The sequence below is a fragment of the Thamnophis elegans genome, chromosome Z, assembly GCF_009769535.1.
Source record: "Thamnophis elegans isolate rThaEle1 chromosome Z, rThaEle1.pri, whole genome shotgun sequence".
In the NCBI taxonomy this organism is placed as follows: domain Eukaryota; kingdom Metazoa; phylum Chordata; class Lepidosauria; order Squamata; family Colubridae; genus Thamnophis; species Thamnophis elegans.
In genome coordinates, this window is record NC_045558.1 from 37,010,624 (window position 1) to 37,025,962 (window position 15,339).

At 35.3% G+C, this 15,339-nt stretch overlaps 1 protein-coding gene across 2 annotated transcripts in view; it reads right to left on the bottom strand.

The window, feature by feature from the left end:
• The window catches only part of AGMO (alkylglycerol monooxygenase), a 162,963-nt gene extending 148,305 nt beyond the window's left edge, over positions 1–14,658 (bottom strand). The window contains exons 1-3 of one of the 2 annotated variants that reach the window (XM_032235224.1): positions 14,366–14,654; positions 11,486–11,616; positions 1,191–1,342 (exon numbers count right to left, since the gene is read on the bottom strand). In XM_032235224.1, coding sequence (XP_032091115.1) covers positions 1,191–1,342; positions 11,486–11,616; positions 14,366–14,491 — 409 coding nt within the window. In that variant the 5' untranslated portion in view covers positions 14,492–14,654. Of the gene's footprint in view, positions 1–1,190; positions 1,343–11,485; positions 11,617–14,365 lie in introns of both variants that reach the window. The other variant, XM_032235225.1, reaches the window with a different exon arrangement.
• Between the last annotated feature and the right edge of the window lie 681 nt (positions 14,659–15,339).

Genomic DNA, 15,339 nt, shown 5'->3' on the forward strand with positions numbered 1-15,339 from the left:
AAAAGTTTTAGCTCTATCAATATCTGTCAATATCTCTGTAAGTATTTGTGATATAATTATCACATCATCCAACTGCGGCTATTGAAAACAATGTGGCTCCTTTAAGGAATCAACTTTTTAATTATTATTAAATATTTTAATTATTATTAAATATTTTAATTATTATTAAATATTTTAATTATTATTAAATATGGGTATGTTTAGTTTAATAAAAAGAAAGACTAGGGAAGACATGATAGAAAAGGGCGGCATACAAATATCAATAAATACAAATACAAATATCTCAGGGGATGCCACAGAAAAGGGAGTCAAGCTATTCTCCAAAGCACCTGAGGGCAGGACAAGAAGCAATGGGTGGAAACTAATCAAGGAGAAAAGCAACTTTCAACTAAGGAGAAATTTCCTAACAGATAGAACAATTGATCAGTGGAACAACTTGCCTCCAGAAGTTGTGAATGCTCCAACACTGGAAGTGGTTAAGAAGATGTTAGGTAACCATTTATCTGAAGTGATGTATGGTTTCCTGCCTAAGCAAGGTATTGAACTAGAAGACCTCCAAGGTCCCTTCCAACTCTGTTATTGTATTCTACTCTATTTAAAAAATAATATACAAAGGAAAATATAAGACATGAAAAAAGTAGAGTTTGCAGCAGATATTTTCTCTTGCACCCTGATAGAGAAACATCTGCCGGTACCTAGGATTGAACTCCGAACCTTCCAAGTGGGAGGTAGGCATCTTCAACTCTAGGTCACTTCACCACTTACTAATAATACACCAGGTAAATAAAAATTTTTAAAATGACACAATAATTCTAATTTTCCAATATATTACTTATGAAATTACAGAACTTTTAAATGAAAAATTATGATTAAGCTTCAAGCTACTTGTCAACACTAATATTATATATCCAGTTAAAATTACAACATAATAATATTAGAAATCTAGTTATCAATGTAGTTTTAATACAGATTCTATATGTAGAAAAATACAAAATTTTGACGTAGAAATAACAAATACATGTATTATATTATAATCCAAGAATTATTTTTTCTGGAAATAAAGCAACTATTTAATTAACAGCAATATAGTTCTGTTACTATTCTCTTTTCTTTCTTGGCAACCCTTCAGAAAACATCTCAAAATGTTTACCATTCTCAAAAGGAAAAAAGAAATTACATAAAAATCTTACCGTGGGCCATACGATGAAACCAATAGTATCCAAAATCTACTCCAATGAAGGTCAAAAACCATGTCCATGATGAATCCCATGGTAGTTCCAGCATTCTATAGTTGTTCCACACATAGATATATGCTGATATTTCAACACTTCGAGAAATAACACTGAAATTCAGAAACAGAAAAGGCACATTAGAGATGCATCTTCAGAGTATTTTGCTTGAAGACCTGTCTGTCAAAGTCGCATGGAAGAATCATCTCTGGAGCTAAAAATAGAGCAATTCTGTAATCTATCAAGCAAAAATGTTTTTTAAAGATTAAAAGATTTTGCTCATGAGCAACATGGCTGCAAAATCACCAAAAGATCAAAATCCATTAGCAATTATTGCACAAATGCTTGCGTCTGAATATGATGTCTATTTATATGATAACTAACGAAAGTAAAATGACTGTAATGTTCTGACCACCTCGCTTTTATCCCAGCAAAAACCCACACTGATCAAAGTCTGATATCACTAAATTACCATTTGAGAAAAACCTCAATTTTTCTTAGTTGTTATTCCAAATCCCCAAAGAGTTGGAGATGGGAGGAAAAGGAGGGAGGGCATAAGAAGACCCTGTTTCACCCTGGCTGTCAAGGCCCACCTGTGACTCACTCATAGCTCTCTAACAGCTGGCCTGATTTTCAAACCAACATATCTGTTTAACTTCACTTTGGCAGCTGGAGAACCAACAATTTCACACAAGTTTCAATGGCAGGTGTACTTGTTCTTTGTTGAAGCAAAACACCTGGAACATGTTTAACCTTTGTAAGAGCCTTACAAAATATTATTAAAGATGTTTTTAAAAATGCAATTCACCATATTTTTGCAATTTGAAATATCACCGCAAATCTTAACCTAAATTCTTAATCATTTAGAAAACTAACCAGAAAGGAACTTTAGCTGCTCTAAAGGGACTGGGAAAGAGAGGGGAAAACTCTCTCAATCCTATTTTGCCAGGATTTTTTTTAAAAAAAGACACTTTTGCCTAATATCACTTACCAGCTATTGTCCAAAATACAGTTATATATGCTTAAGACCCTGTGAATCAAGAAGACTAAAAAGTGCATGATTCTGCTTGGATTATGGCCATAGGGTGCTATTTTCTCATTTTGGCCTCAGTAAGTACTATAAATGTTTTTGGAACTTATCCAGACACAGAAGAGATTATTTGATCATTGAGCTCTTTTTTCACTGGGTTGTCGCTAAAAGTAGACATGAATTATAAAGTACACATTTTACACCTGAAGTTATATAAGTCAAATTTGCATATTTTAAATCATTCACTAGTATACTAACAGGATTATTAATGGGTTAGCTTTGTCAAATATGGAAATTAATTTACAATGGCTTTATCTGGGAAGAACATTTACCAAAGTCAAAAGCAACATTTATTAAATCTAACTCTTTAAATCTCCCTTTTCCTTCTTGAGAAAACTAATTAAGAATATATTTAATCTGAACTTTGCTGGTAATTGTACTCATTGCAAATGAAACTTTAAGATATAGTCTATTGTAGTCTGACAAATTCTCACTGAAAAACAGTGGAAATATTAATTAATTTATTCATTCCCATTTGATTTCAAAATTTCTCTATTTCGAACAAAAATTCATCAAAAATGACTTCTGCATGTGAAAGACCCAATTACATAGAAATATGCATTAACTGTTATTAATTTTAGAGGACAACTACTGAAAATGTGATATTATGAATTAATAACAATCAGCCAATTTTAAATATTCAAAAATATGTCAAAAGATAAATATCTACAGTATAATGAAATTCAAAGCAAGATAATTAATTGATATCTTAATTTATTTATATATTTTATATATAATTTATAAAATAATGTTGTAAACAATAAAACAATAAATTATTGATATCTCTTAAATTTTCATATGCACATCAAGTACCAAAGGTTAACTGAAATCTGTCAAGCTAAACACACAGAAATACTGGAACATGTGAAATATGTATGTCCTATAACAAGGACTATATCAAATAAAGATAGAAGAGGATGTGTAAGGTGCTTGTCAAACCTCACATTGGAAAAGGAAAACAACTTGTCTTAAATTTAAAGTCTCTTATATTTTTCTGAACAGCTGCATAGGCAGTGACATATAATGGTCATAGTTTCTCCCCATTCTGCTTTTACATTTTATTATATAGTCAAACAGTCCAGAAGATGCTGGAAAAAGTGAGAAAGATCTGGGAGTTTTACTCCCTGTCTTCACTCAGCACTACAAGTATGATCATTTTTAATATCCAAACAGTTATAAATTTATCTGTTTGCTAACAGTATCTTGGAAAGCTGTTAGAACATTTTCCTGTGTTAAGTTCTTATTTACAGGATGTAAAACTAATAATTTGACAACACTTCTTCACCCTGAAAAGTATTACGCTGGAAAAAGCCTGAAATATCTCTCACATAAGAGATAAAATTTCAACATCTAAAATATCAGCCTGAACCTAAGTGAAAACTCAAATATTTTTCCAAGTATTTGTTTTCCTATCCAATACTTTACATGTGTTTGTTTAAGTACAAACAAGAGTTCCTAATAGATTAAATAATTGACCATATTTTAAAAAAATAGTTAAAATCATTATGCAATGTTGTACCATATTTAGGAAATCTTATATTATTCACAATTGTTTATTTGTAGCACATTATTAATGTTAGTAGCATTTTACATATTGTAACAAATTGTTTCTCCTAATTAATTGGAAATCTAATTTTATTAATCATTTTACTATTTTCTTTTGAAATATTTGGGAAAAATAAATTTAACTGAATATTGATATAGTGCACACACTACATTTTGGATTTACATAAAAAGCTAAAATATACATGTTACTGTAAATACAGTATCTTCAAAAAAGGTTTGGTGAATGATAACTTTACCAGGTTAAATAAATTGTAGTGGTGGAAAAACAAATGGTTAATAATTAATCAAGACAGCCAATGAAACTTTATTGAAATAAATTCAGAAATAAAGCTAGTTACAGAAATATAATATAACTATGACTACTACAAGCAATATGAAATGAAACTAGAAACTTTGAAAACTAAAGCATTCCATAGGCATTGTTTGAACAATATTGAAGGAAAATTGGACAGTGCCTGAATATAGCAATTGTTTAGGAATGGAAGAAAAGAGAGGGATTTTTTTTGCTACCCAAGAACAAGCCATATGCACAAATGTTAATTAACCCAAAAGAGAAAATACTAGTTTGGAGAGTAAATGTTTAGATGCATGGTGACACAGTTCACCATTTAATAACTAAATGCAGTAAAATCCAGACTTGTTACAAAAATAGGCATGATTGAGTTAGCAAAATATTGCAATAGCATTTATGTAGAAAACCAACATTACTTTCATATTACTTGCAATATGAATTCATGGAAAGTCACTAAATATAATAGAGCAAAAATATTATGAGTTCTTACAATGCAGAGTGATTGGTACTTGGAATATAACACATTAACTTTACTGTCACTGAAAAGAACTCTGATTGCTTTCTCAATGAAGCCATTTCAAAAGACAGTTAAGTTGAAGACAAGGAGTAGAAAACCTTTTTAAAATACTGGTATGTATAAACAGCTTGTAAACATTTGGGAGACAGTTAATTGTTTTTGGGTCATTAGGTGTAATACAACAAGGACTTAGAAAGAATTTGGACTGTCTAAATTTAGAAAAACTATGGTAATGATACGCCAATTCCAAATATTAGCACTTTTGGCACCTCAAAGATAATTAGCATTACAGATAGTCCTTGTTTAGTGATGGCAATTCCCAATTTCATCATTAAGCAGGATTGCCGGTCATTAAATGAATACCTGCCGACTTTCAACAAGCAAAGTCAAGCAGACTGATCTGTCAGTAAACGCCTGCCTCAGCCCAATGCAAATACCAAACATAATGGCTGCTGGGATAGGTAAGCTCCCATATGTTCTATTATCCAACTATCCTTCACTATCTTCTTTCTCCTGTTTCTGATAAGGCAAGCAATAGCAATAGCAATAATAGCAATAGCAGTAGACTTATATACCGCTTCATAGGCCTTTCAGGCCTCTCTAAGCGGTTTACATAGAGTCAGCATATTGCCCCCAACAATCTGGGTCCTCATTTTACCCACCTCGGAAGGATGGAAGGCTGAGTCAACCCTGAGCCGGTGAGATTTGAACCACTGACCTGCTGATCTAGCAGTAGCCTGCAGTGCTGCATTTAACCACTGCGCCACCTTGGCCAGGTTAACCTTTTGTGAAGCCACAATTATCTAGCACAGCACATTGTCAAAGCTGAATCCTGTTCCTCCATTAAAGTGGAAAAGCTGCAGGTGCCCTAGATCCAGCCACCATTGCCATCCTGAAGTCTCTGTCAGCAGGCTTGCAAGGATTCAAAAATAAAGGCTCATGCACACAGCCTGTACACCTCAACAGAAAGAGGAAAGAGTTGTCAAAATCAGCTGCTGTCTTAATGACAAAGAGCACAATCCTGTACAGGGTTAGTGACTGAAGAGTACAGGAGCCAAAGGGCAGAGAAGGGGAAGAGATAAATAGCCTGTGTTTTTGAAGTACATTCGGTAGTCATGCAAAGGCTGCCAAGTGCCTGATATTTCATCAAGTGACCACAGGAGCACTCCAACAACACTGTTGCAAAGTCAAAGAGTTAACAAACAAATGATTATACTTATAACTTTAAGCCTACTTCTACCTGAATAAAAAGCTATTGGTATTTGAGACACCAACAGGCAAATTATTTTCAGTTAATAACCAGATTTTTTTTTAAAAAAAGAAAAAAATTATTTTAATCTTCATCGTTCTGGCCTCTAATCACAAGGCTGCATTTGAGATTAAGTCTAAAGATGCAAAATTGCTTTAAGAAATATAGATGCTGTGAATAGTAGAGTAGCAGAGCACACTATATGGAAACTGGGCGTGTGCACAGAACAATTTGGTGCCTGCCAGAACCCATATTTCACCACTATTATTCCCACTGAATATGGAAAAAATATTTTAAACCACACAAGATCTCCCCAAATATGGGAAGCCAGATGTGGAAGGCAACCATGCAAACCCAGTGAAAGACACAGCTGCTTTATGTACTTGCAAACAGGTGGTATGCGCACACTAATATTTTACTTTTTGAATATACATGTTCACACAGTATTGCTCTCCACATGTTATTAGATTTGATTTCCCATCCTCTCTGATCACTACTATACACTCAAACATACAAGACTGAATCCCAGAAACATCTGGGGTCCCACAGGATTCCCATCTCTGGCTTTTCTCCAAAAGGATATTGGCAAAGCAACAGAAAATGTTTCCTAAATTAGGGACATAAATTATTTCCACAGTCCTATATTCTTTCTTTGAAATAAATAGGATATTACTTCAGATATAAAATATTTTTAAAACACATATTTATTAAGATTATGTCCCAAACCTATTCCATTGTTGTTATGCTTATGTTTTACTAATTCAGCAAATGAAAATTAACAATATTTTATACATATACATACATACATACATACATACATACATACATACATACATACATACATATAATATTATATAGCATATATATAGCTTATATATAGCATAATATAGCATATATCCTAAGAGAATTCCATTCCTTGTTCTTTGGGGAGGGAGGCACTGTTAAAGTAAGTTCTTCACGGTTTATGGCAAGTTTTATAATTTGTTCTTCCACAAAAAAAAGCATTCAGAACAATATATGTGCATGCATTTTGTAGAAGGTTGTGTTTGTTTTCTCTCATGTAAGTCTGATCATAAAATATGATCCTGTCTTAATTATGATATTTCTGTCTTAATGGCTTGTCTTTACTATTTCTTAAGGGTCAAAGGGATGGGACACAACCTGATCTCAAGGAAGAAAAAAATCTTTATCCAGTATTCATTGCTGCACTTTTGTAGGGTATGCAACTCCCTCCATTTGTTACGCCATATAAGATGGGCAGATTTTGCCTGAGCTATCTAACCTTTACTTAAATAAAAGGAAAGTGGCAACCATATGCATATGAAGATTACTGCATAAAACCTATCTAATCAAGAATCAATCAAAAAGTCAGGCATACTTTTTGTAAACCTGGCCATAATAGTAGAGCTAAGTTTTGCTACAAAAATATTGTAAGTTCAAAACAGTTTAATAATATTACTGCCTACGCATACACAGGGGAAGCAAACAAGGATATTGATAATGGTAGGTTATTGATGATGATGATGATGATGATGATGATGATGATGATGATGATGATGATGGAGGAGGAGGAGGAAGAGGAGAACCTACACTCTTACAGATATATACAGTACCTTTCTTCTGAAGATACCAATGTTGGGCCCTGAGACAAATAAAATCATTAAAGTGATAGAGTTCATTTCTAATATTTTTCTTCAATAAAATATTTATATTCTCATGAACAATTTTGAAGGATTTTGTCATATAACTTATTTGTGAATCAAAATAAGAAAAAAAGTAAACATTATGTTCGATTCAGCTGATTTACTAAAAGTATATTAAGTACTACAGCAGCCCAAATGTTATTTCCTTTCTAAGCCAGAAACCACTGTTTCATATTCTTCCAATGAGCGCAAAAAAGTTTTTAATTTATTCTATACCTGGAACTCTGCTTTATCTACTAAGTAAATGTGTTAATGACAAATTTTCTAAGAATGTCACAAATTTCAACTGCTACCTTAAAAAAATGAAAATTAATCTTAGAGGAAGATACTATCAATAGCACGTTAATCTGGCCCTCAGCTGTTAATGATTTACACTGCCATGTCCCTTGGTACAATGAGTTCAACTGAAATATTATTTTAACAGTTTCAGCTAGGTTACCTGAGAATGGAGTCGCTGAAAGGCATTGATGGGAATAACTATTTGTATTTTGGAGGAACAAAACATATTTTTAATTTTTAAATCTTCTTAGTTTTTTCCTATTGTTTATAATTCATTTCAAGTGCATATTAATGTTTAATCATACTAACTAGAAGAAATTAAAGAATCTTATGCACCCAATTGCATAAACATTTGAAGCATTGCAAAAGTTTATGCACTTAGGTACTAGTATATGAAGGCAATATTTGTACATGAAGATCAACAAACAGCCATGCTGCAAACGAAGTTATAACTCGACAGCTCACAAGAAATCAGACCACATCACACACAGGCAATTTAATCAACCCAAAACCAGACCATGACATCATCAGAAGGCATCCAAACAATACCAGCACTAATGCACATCACACAAACAGTACTTGAAACCAAGGACTCTGACTCAGCAACTAAATCAGCCAATCACACAACCCGAAATCAGATCAGGACTCAGAAAGGTATTTAAAGGCTGGTGCTTCCCTAGGCAAGCATAATCCAAAGTGCATCAAAGGTGTTTCTTTGAATGAGGATGAAACGTTTGCAACCACATCGCCAAGCTCGGAGCTCAAACCATCAAAGTAACTACCAAATCAACTATAATATTTGCTGCAAATATTTCTGCATCAATGTTTAACTAGGAAACTGTATGGTAATTTGTACACTCAGCAGCATCTGTATCAATATAATTATACACGTTTCAATAAAAAGCATGATTACAGATTTCTAATAGCAGTGAAGTAGCAAACATATTTCATATTATTCAATAGACAACTTCTAAACCATAAACCTAATTGTGCCTCTTATTTCATTGTTCAGAGACGGATGAAACTAAATAAGCAGATAGAGCACACATATTTTAAGAACATAATAAATAAAATTGATTAAGTTTTTGAATAAATATGTCTCAGTAATATCCAACTGAGAATTTTAAGTGTTGTTTTATTGAGTTAGCATCATTACATATTTTTAATATTTACAAACCGTATTGTACAATAATGGTTTGCCAGAGTGCTTTATTGAAACTTGTTTAATGGTGTTGGTTAAAGTGAGAAAAACTTTACATTAATACAATGATTGCAGTTTAGAGTCCAGTTATGTCTCACATTTTCTCCCTCTGTTTTATACCACTAAATGTGTGTCCTGTTCCAAGTACTGTAACTAAGTTCTATAGTTACCTGAATTACTTACTGTATTCAAAGAACTTAATTCTGAATATATGCAGAAAAAAATTGGCATTTTCAGTGCTTGCTTTGCTTAAATCCTGCTAAATGCAACATTTTCTTCTGAGAAGGTTGTTTTGTGGTCTGCCAGCAGCCTGCAGAGCTTGCAGCAGAGTCGGACAGCGAGGAGGTTGGGGAGGAACATGGGCCAGTCCTGGAATCTGGGGAAGGCTTAGATGAGGGCGCTGCATCAGAGACAGAGAGGGGGCCATCTGGGAGTTATGTGCTGCCTCTGGAGCCTCCAGAGTCGGACAGCAGTGAGGCAGAGGAACAGGCTCCCCCTGTTCCCAGTGCACACATGCGCAGAACTGCCAGAAGACAAGAACAGTTAAAACAGAAGGGATGATTTGGGAGTAAGGTTTGGAGGTAACTGGCCCCTCCCTAGGACATAAAAGCGGAGCAAAGGCACACGAACCTTTGCAGGAAGCAATTTGTTTCATGCTGGTCAGTTTGCCTTTTGAAACTCTGTTTGGACTCTTTGCTCTGTGTGGCCTTGCCAAGGTAATTCCTAATTAATTTGGCAGTGAATGAATATAATTCACAGCCATTGAAATAAAAAGAAAGTTTTTTAACCTAATTGTGTGCTTTTTACTGTATCAGGAAGCTTAGGTCAGAACAGGTTGCTTAGAATGAAGTTGTAAAGTTGTCATTCTTTTAAGGAAATAATGTTGGGATACTTATCAAGCCATTAAGCAGAGAGATTAGACTTCAATATATCATAGAACTGCAAAGGATTTCCCAGTCAAAGGTCAGCTATCTATACTGCCTGCCAATGCAGATACTCTGCTGTAAAAAGATCAGTGATGAATGCTGCATGTCTTCACTTCATATTATTGGGGCCTACACACCTGTCTCCTGTATAATCCTATGAGTAACCCAGCAAGGCATTGAATGTTTCTACTCATGAGGTGCAAAATAATATTTGGTTAATCAAATCATGTTTCTAACTATAATTATATTTTTAAAAAGCAATTATGTAGTCTTCTAAAAAAATCAACATTAAAATATATTTTGGAAACAAAACATTTTAAATGCTTGTTCGCCAAGGCAACCAAAAAGTACAAGTAACATTACAGAGCAGTGATTGCTCATTCATGAGAACATAACTCAAAAAAAGCTTTTGAAGCTATTGAATCCAAATCCCTTCTTAATACAGGAATCCAACTATCCTGACATTAGATTACAGGAAGTCCTTGACTTACAACCATTCATTTAGTGACCATTCAAAGTTTCAACAGCACTGAAAAAAAATGACTAATGACCATTTTTCACACCAGGAAACTGTGTTGTTGTTGCCGAGATTCCCCTCCACTCCTTCTCTAGTTGCACATTCCTCAGATATATAATAGAACTGCAAAGGATTTCCTACTTTCCAGCCACCTGATAATTTTTCCTGCTTTTTGTTACACATTACCCAGTTTGACATTAGCAGACATTACAGTAATGAGTCTGTTTAAAGCAGAATATAACAGAACTGCTTCTTTTGTTGTGCCTTTTCAAATAACTATCTTACTGACTCATATCCAACTGTTGAACAGTTACAATTGCAATGTCCTTTATTACTAAACAATTCTTATATTCTACTGATTTATTACTGAAGTTTCATTTACACTTCGTTATGCTGTTCTTAGCCCATCAACTAGTCTATAAAGATTATATTAAACTGTTTATACCTCTTAAATTATTAGAGTGAGAGCCAGTTCCCAAAAGGTGAGAATCAAAGAGTTAAACCAGATTACTCCATTATAAAAATTAAATGTGGAAACCAATATTTTGTTCCTAAAGACAGTGACATCTGTCACACTGCATGACCAAGATGAAGAAATAAAAGCATTTGAAACTTTTCTTCTCTATAAAAAAATACTGTATTTTATGCACACCAGTTGCTGGAATTCCTTCATGGCTTCATGATATTTGGAAATTTATTCATGTCAGTTGGTAGCAAGCCAATCGAGAGATGTCTTATCGCCCCTTTTTATCATTTGCAAATTTGGTAAAAATTACATGAGTAGATATTTGGTCATCAAAATCATTAAAAATCAAAGTTTAGGAAAAACATTAAGAAAAATTAGGAATTTCCCCTACGTTTCCATTTCCCCTCTCTAAATCTGAGTCAACTAAACTATACATCAGATTAAACTTACTCTGGAATTCTTGAGAAGACACCTGCAGAAAGAGATGCTATATCGTCACTGTGAAGGAATGAAAAATGTTTTTTCTGAGCCCACTTAATTATGACCTCCAGCAAAACCAGGGTAATGAACAAGGGAGTTGCCTAAAATGAAAGGGAACAGACATAAAAAAATAAGCATATTATGTACCCTCTGCTTTTGCTTTCCAATAATGATCTAAACTTAAACACTCATATTTTGATATCACTTCCTCTACAGCAGTGGTAGGGTCCTACCGGTTCAGCCGAACCGGTATGATATGGTGGCCTGGGTCGCTGGAACAGGCAGCAACCCAGCCCTGCCACGACCCCGAACCGGCTTCCGGGCTCTTCTGCTGTCATCGGCATGTTTCTGCAGATGCGCAGGACAGTTTTCAGTCAACTGCGCATGTCCAGCAACACATGGTGCACAAAATGTCATCTCTGCAAACCATTAGTAAACCGGTTAGGATCCCACCACTGCTGCTGTACAGCATTATCTGTATATCTTAATGAGTGTATCATTGTAGATAAACTGTACATATATAGCCATAACATGTGATTACACTAATGTAATGTTTTCCAGATTGCTCTGAGGATGTTCTGCACTTGGGAAGTGCACTGCACAAGTTCACTTTTAAGACATATAGTTACCACATTTAGGTATGAATCATCAGCTAACACCAAATGTTTCTTTGCTGATGGAATTGAATTATTGCAATGCATTCTGTGACAATACCCTCGAAAAAAATTCAAAAAGATTGAAAACATTGAATTTGGACTAATAAACATTTGCACTAATATTAATAAAAATTAACATATTTTAAAGTAACATGACAAAAAGGTAGCAAGCCAATCGAGAGATGTGTCTTATGCCAGTGCAGTGCTTTAATTATAAGTAATAATCCCTCTTTGCATTATATCTATACTTATAGGGATAACCTCAGATTCCATCCAGGAGGAGAAATTGAACGAAAGGCAGAACTATATTTCTACATTGTTCTAAGCCTGTGACGGCGAAACTATGGCACGCATGCCAGAGGTGGCACAGAGAGCGCTCTGTGGGCACGCATGCTGTCTCCAGCTGCTTTTCTGGTTTCTAGAGCATGCATGCACGCTGGCCAGCTGATCTTCGTGCATCCTTAGGATGCATCAGGCACGTACATATCACCTGCTCTTCGGGTTTCTGGCGCTCCAGCACATACGAAGACCAACTGGCAGGAACGCATGCACATGCCGGAAACCAGAAGACCTGGCATGTGCACATCGGCCACTTGGTCTCTGAGTTTCCAGGTCTTCAGCACACATGTGTGTTCTGGTTTGGGCACTGGGTGCCGAAATGGTTTGCCATCACTGTTCTAAGCCATTGTTTGGCTTTGAAATAATAAATAAATACAATAGCAGAGTTGGAAGAGACCTTGGAAGTCTAGTCCAACTCCCTACACCACCTCAGACAAATGGCTATCCAACATCTTCTTTTAAAGACTTCCAATGTTGGAGCATTCACAACTTCTGGAGGCAAGTTGTTCCACTGATTAATTGCTCTAACTGTCAGGAATTTTTTCTTATTTGCTTGGGATACATCTCTTTTATTCAGAAGAAACAACAGCTCACTTTGTATTGCTGCCAGTAACATAATATATTATTTGTTTCCTTTTCATATTTTAAAGGATAGCTATAGCACTTAAACTTATACAGTGTTTACAGTCCTCTTTAAGTGGTTTAAAGAGTCAGCATATTGCCTCCAACAATCTGGGTCCTCATTTTACCGACCTCAGAAGGATAGAAGGTTGAGTCAGCCTTGAACCTGTGAGAATCAAACTGCCATATTGCTGGCAGCCAGCAGACCGCAGAATTAGCCTGCAGTACTGCATTCTAACCACTACACTACCATGGCTCCTATACAATGTAAGACATCATACAGAGAATCACTCTTCCATTTTCCCCCAAAAATATTCTTAAAGGAAAGTTGGGCTAAGAGATTGTGACTGGGCCAAAATATACAAATGCAACCACCTCCTCTGCATTTATTTATGTTGTGACTCAAAAACCTAAGCAAAAAAGTTCACTAATCTAAGAAATGTATAAAAATAGAAAAATAATATGCTCTTCCTAACTAAAGGAGGAGTAAAAAATAAGAAGGCTATGTCTACCAGATGTACACTTATATCGTTCAAGACAGGTTCAGAATATAGCATACTTTGGAGTCGTTGCCATCGCTTAACAGGAAAGATGTCAGGATCTTTTCCAAATGTATTGCACTACTGTATAGCTTCCATCAACCTGAAGACAATGGGAGCTGCACCTCAAAAGATAAAATAAGTCTCCTTTCAGTTCAGCTTGCTTGCTGGTGACTTCATTAAACATCTTCATGTAGTTTTCTTAACACTAGTTAAGAAACACCAGGTTTTTTTTTCCTCCTGGGATATTATTTTTTAAGTGCAGCCATGAACCGAATTTTCTCGCGTTCCGCCATTCAAACCCAGCTTCTTTGGGAATCAGCTAAGATTGGCTAAAGATTACAACCTAACTCCAAAATTCACAAAAGACAGGGTCTTCTTTCAAGCGATTAGGCGATTTCATAAATACCTCCTTCCACTCGCGGAGGCGGGGGAGTTGGGGTGGGCGGAAAGAATCTAGAGAAAACACTTCCTAAATCTGAAAAAAAAAAATTAGGAGGAACTTTTTCTTCCTTGCTGAGGATTCAAAAGTGAGTTTTCAAAAGTGAATTTTCAAGGTCCTGTTTTCACCCAAGACATTTGCAAACGGGCTGCGTTCTCCAAGCGCAGCGGGTTTCGCAATTGTATTGTAGCAGTTTGTTGCACAGAAAAGAGGGAGGGGGGACACTTAGAAAGGTGGGATTAGGAGCTCTCACCTTGTCCACGTAATCGGGAACTTCCTCGACGCTGCGGAAGGAGCTCTCGTTGGGGCCAAGAACGTAAAACATGGCGCGGAACTCCTGAAAAACAGAGACAGCTTGTTTAGGGGTCGTGGCTGCCATGGTTGAGGGCCTAAAACGTTTGCACCTCGGCTTCTAGAAAGTGGCGCCTCCTCTTTGAAGCGAAGCTAGAATGAGAGAGACAATCCGATGTGGCTACGGAGATATTTTAGCTCTGTCAACTGGAACAAAGTTCAATTCACAGGCTAGAAAACAATTAGTTTCGGAATGCGATTAGTTTCGCAGGGGCGGCGTGTCATCTTATGTCATAGGGAGAATTAGATTCTCGGTATTCTCTTGTACGAGGAAAGCTTTGGGATAAAATCAAAGAAATAACGTTAAGTAAATAGCGGTTTACTATCTAAACTGAATGTTGTCGGTTTGTGCCTTAATTTAATTTTAAACTGCACAAGGGAAGTATTTTAATATTTTTGCAATTATGCATTGATTTCATGGTGTTATTTTTTAAAAATATGCTTTGCACTACTGAGCACCTATAACTAGTAATTAATTAGTTGGGGTTAGAAGGTATCTTCTATAAATAGCACCTGGAAACACAGCTAACATAGTACTGTATGGAAATTAAGACTGTCATATAAAATGCAAGGTTTCTCATTTCTCCAACATCATCTATTTTGAAGATTTGAGGTGGAGTCCCTCTGAAAATGACATAGACTAGTGCCACAGGATGTGTCGGTAGTAATTCCCTAATGCCACATCCTTTCAAAATGATATTAACCTGTAATTTTCCCACCCATTATGGAAAGCAACATCTCACTGTGTTTCAGTAAATGGCTGAGGGATTTCTCTGTATTTGTATATTTACCATGTGATCAGAGTTTGGTGTTTTATTATTGTGATCTCAAATATGGAATTTGATAAAGAAGAGACATCACAATGAATGATTGCAT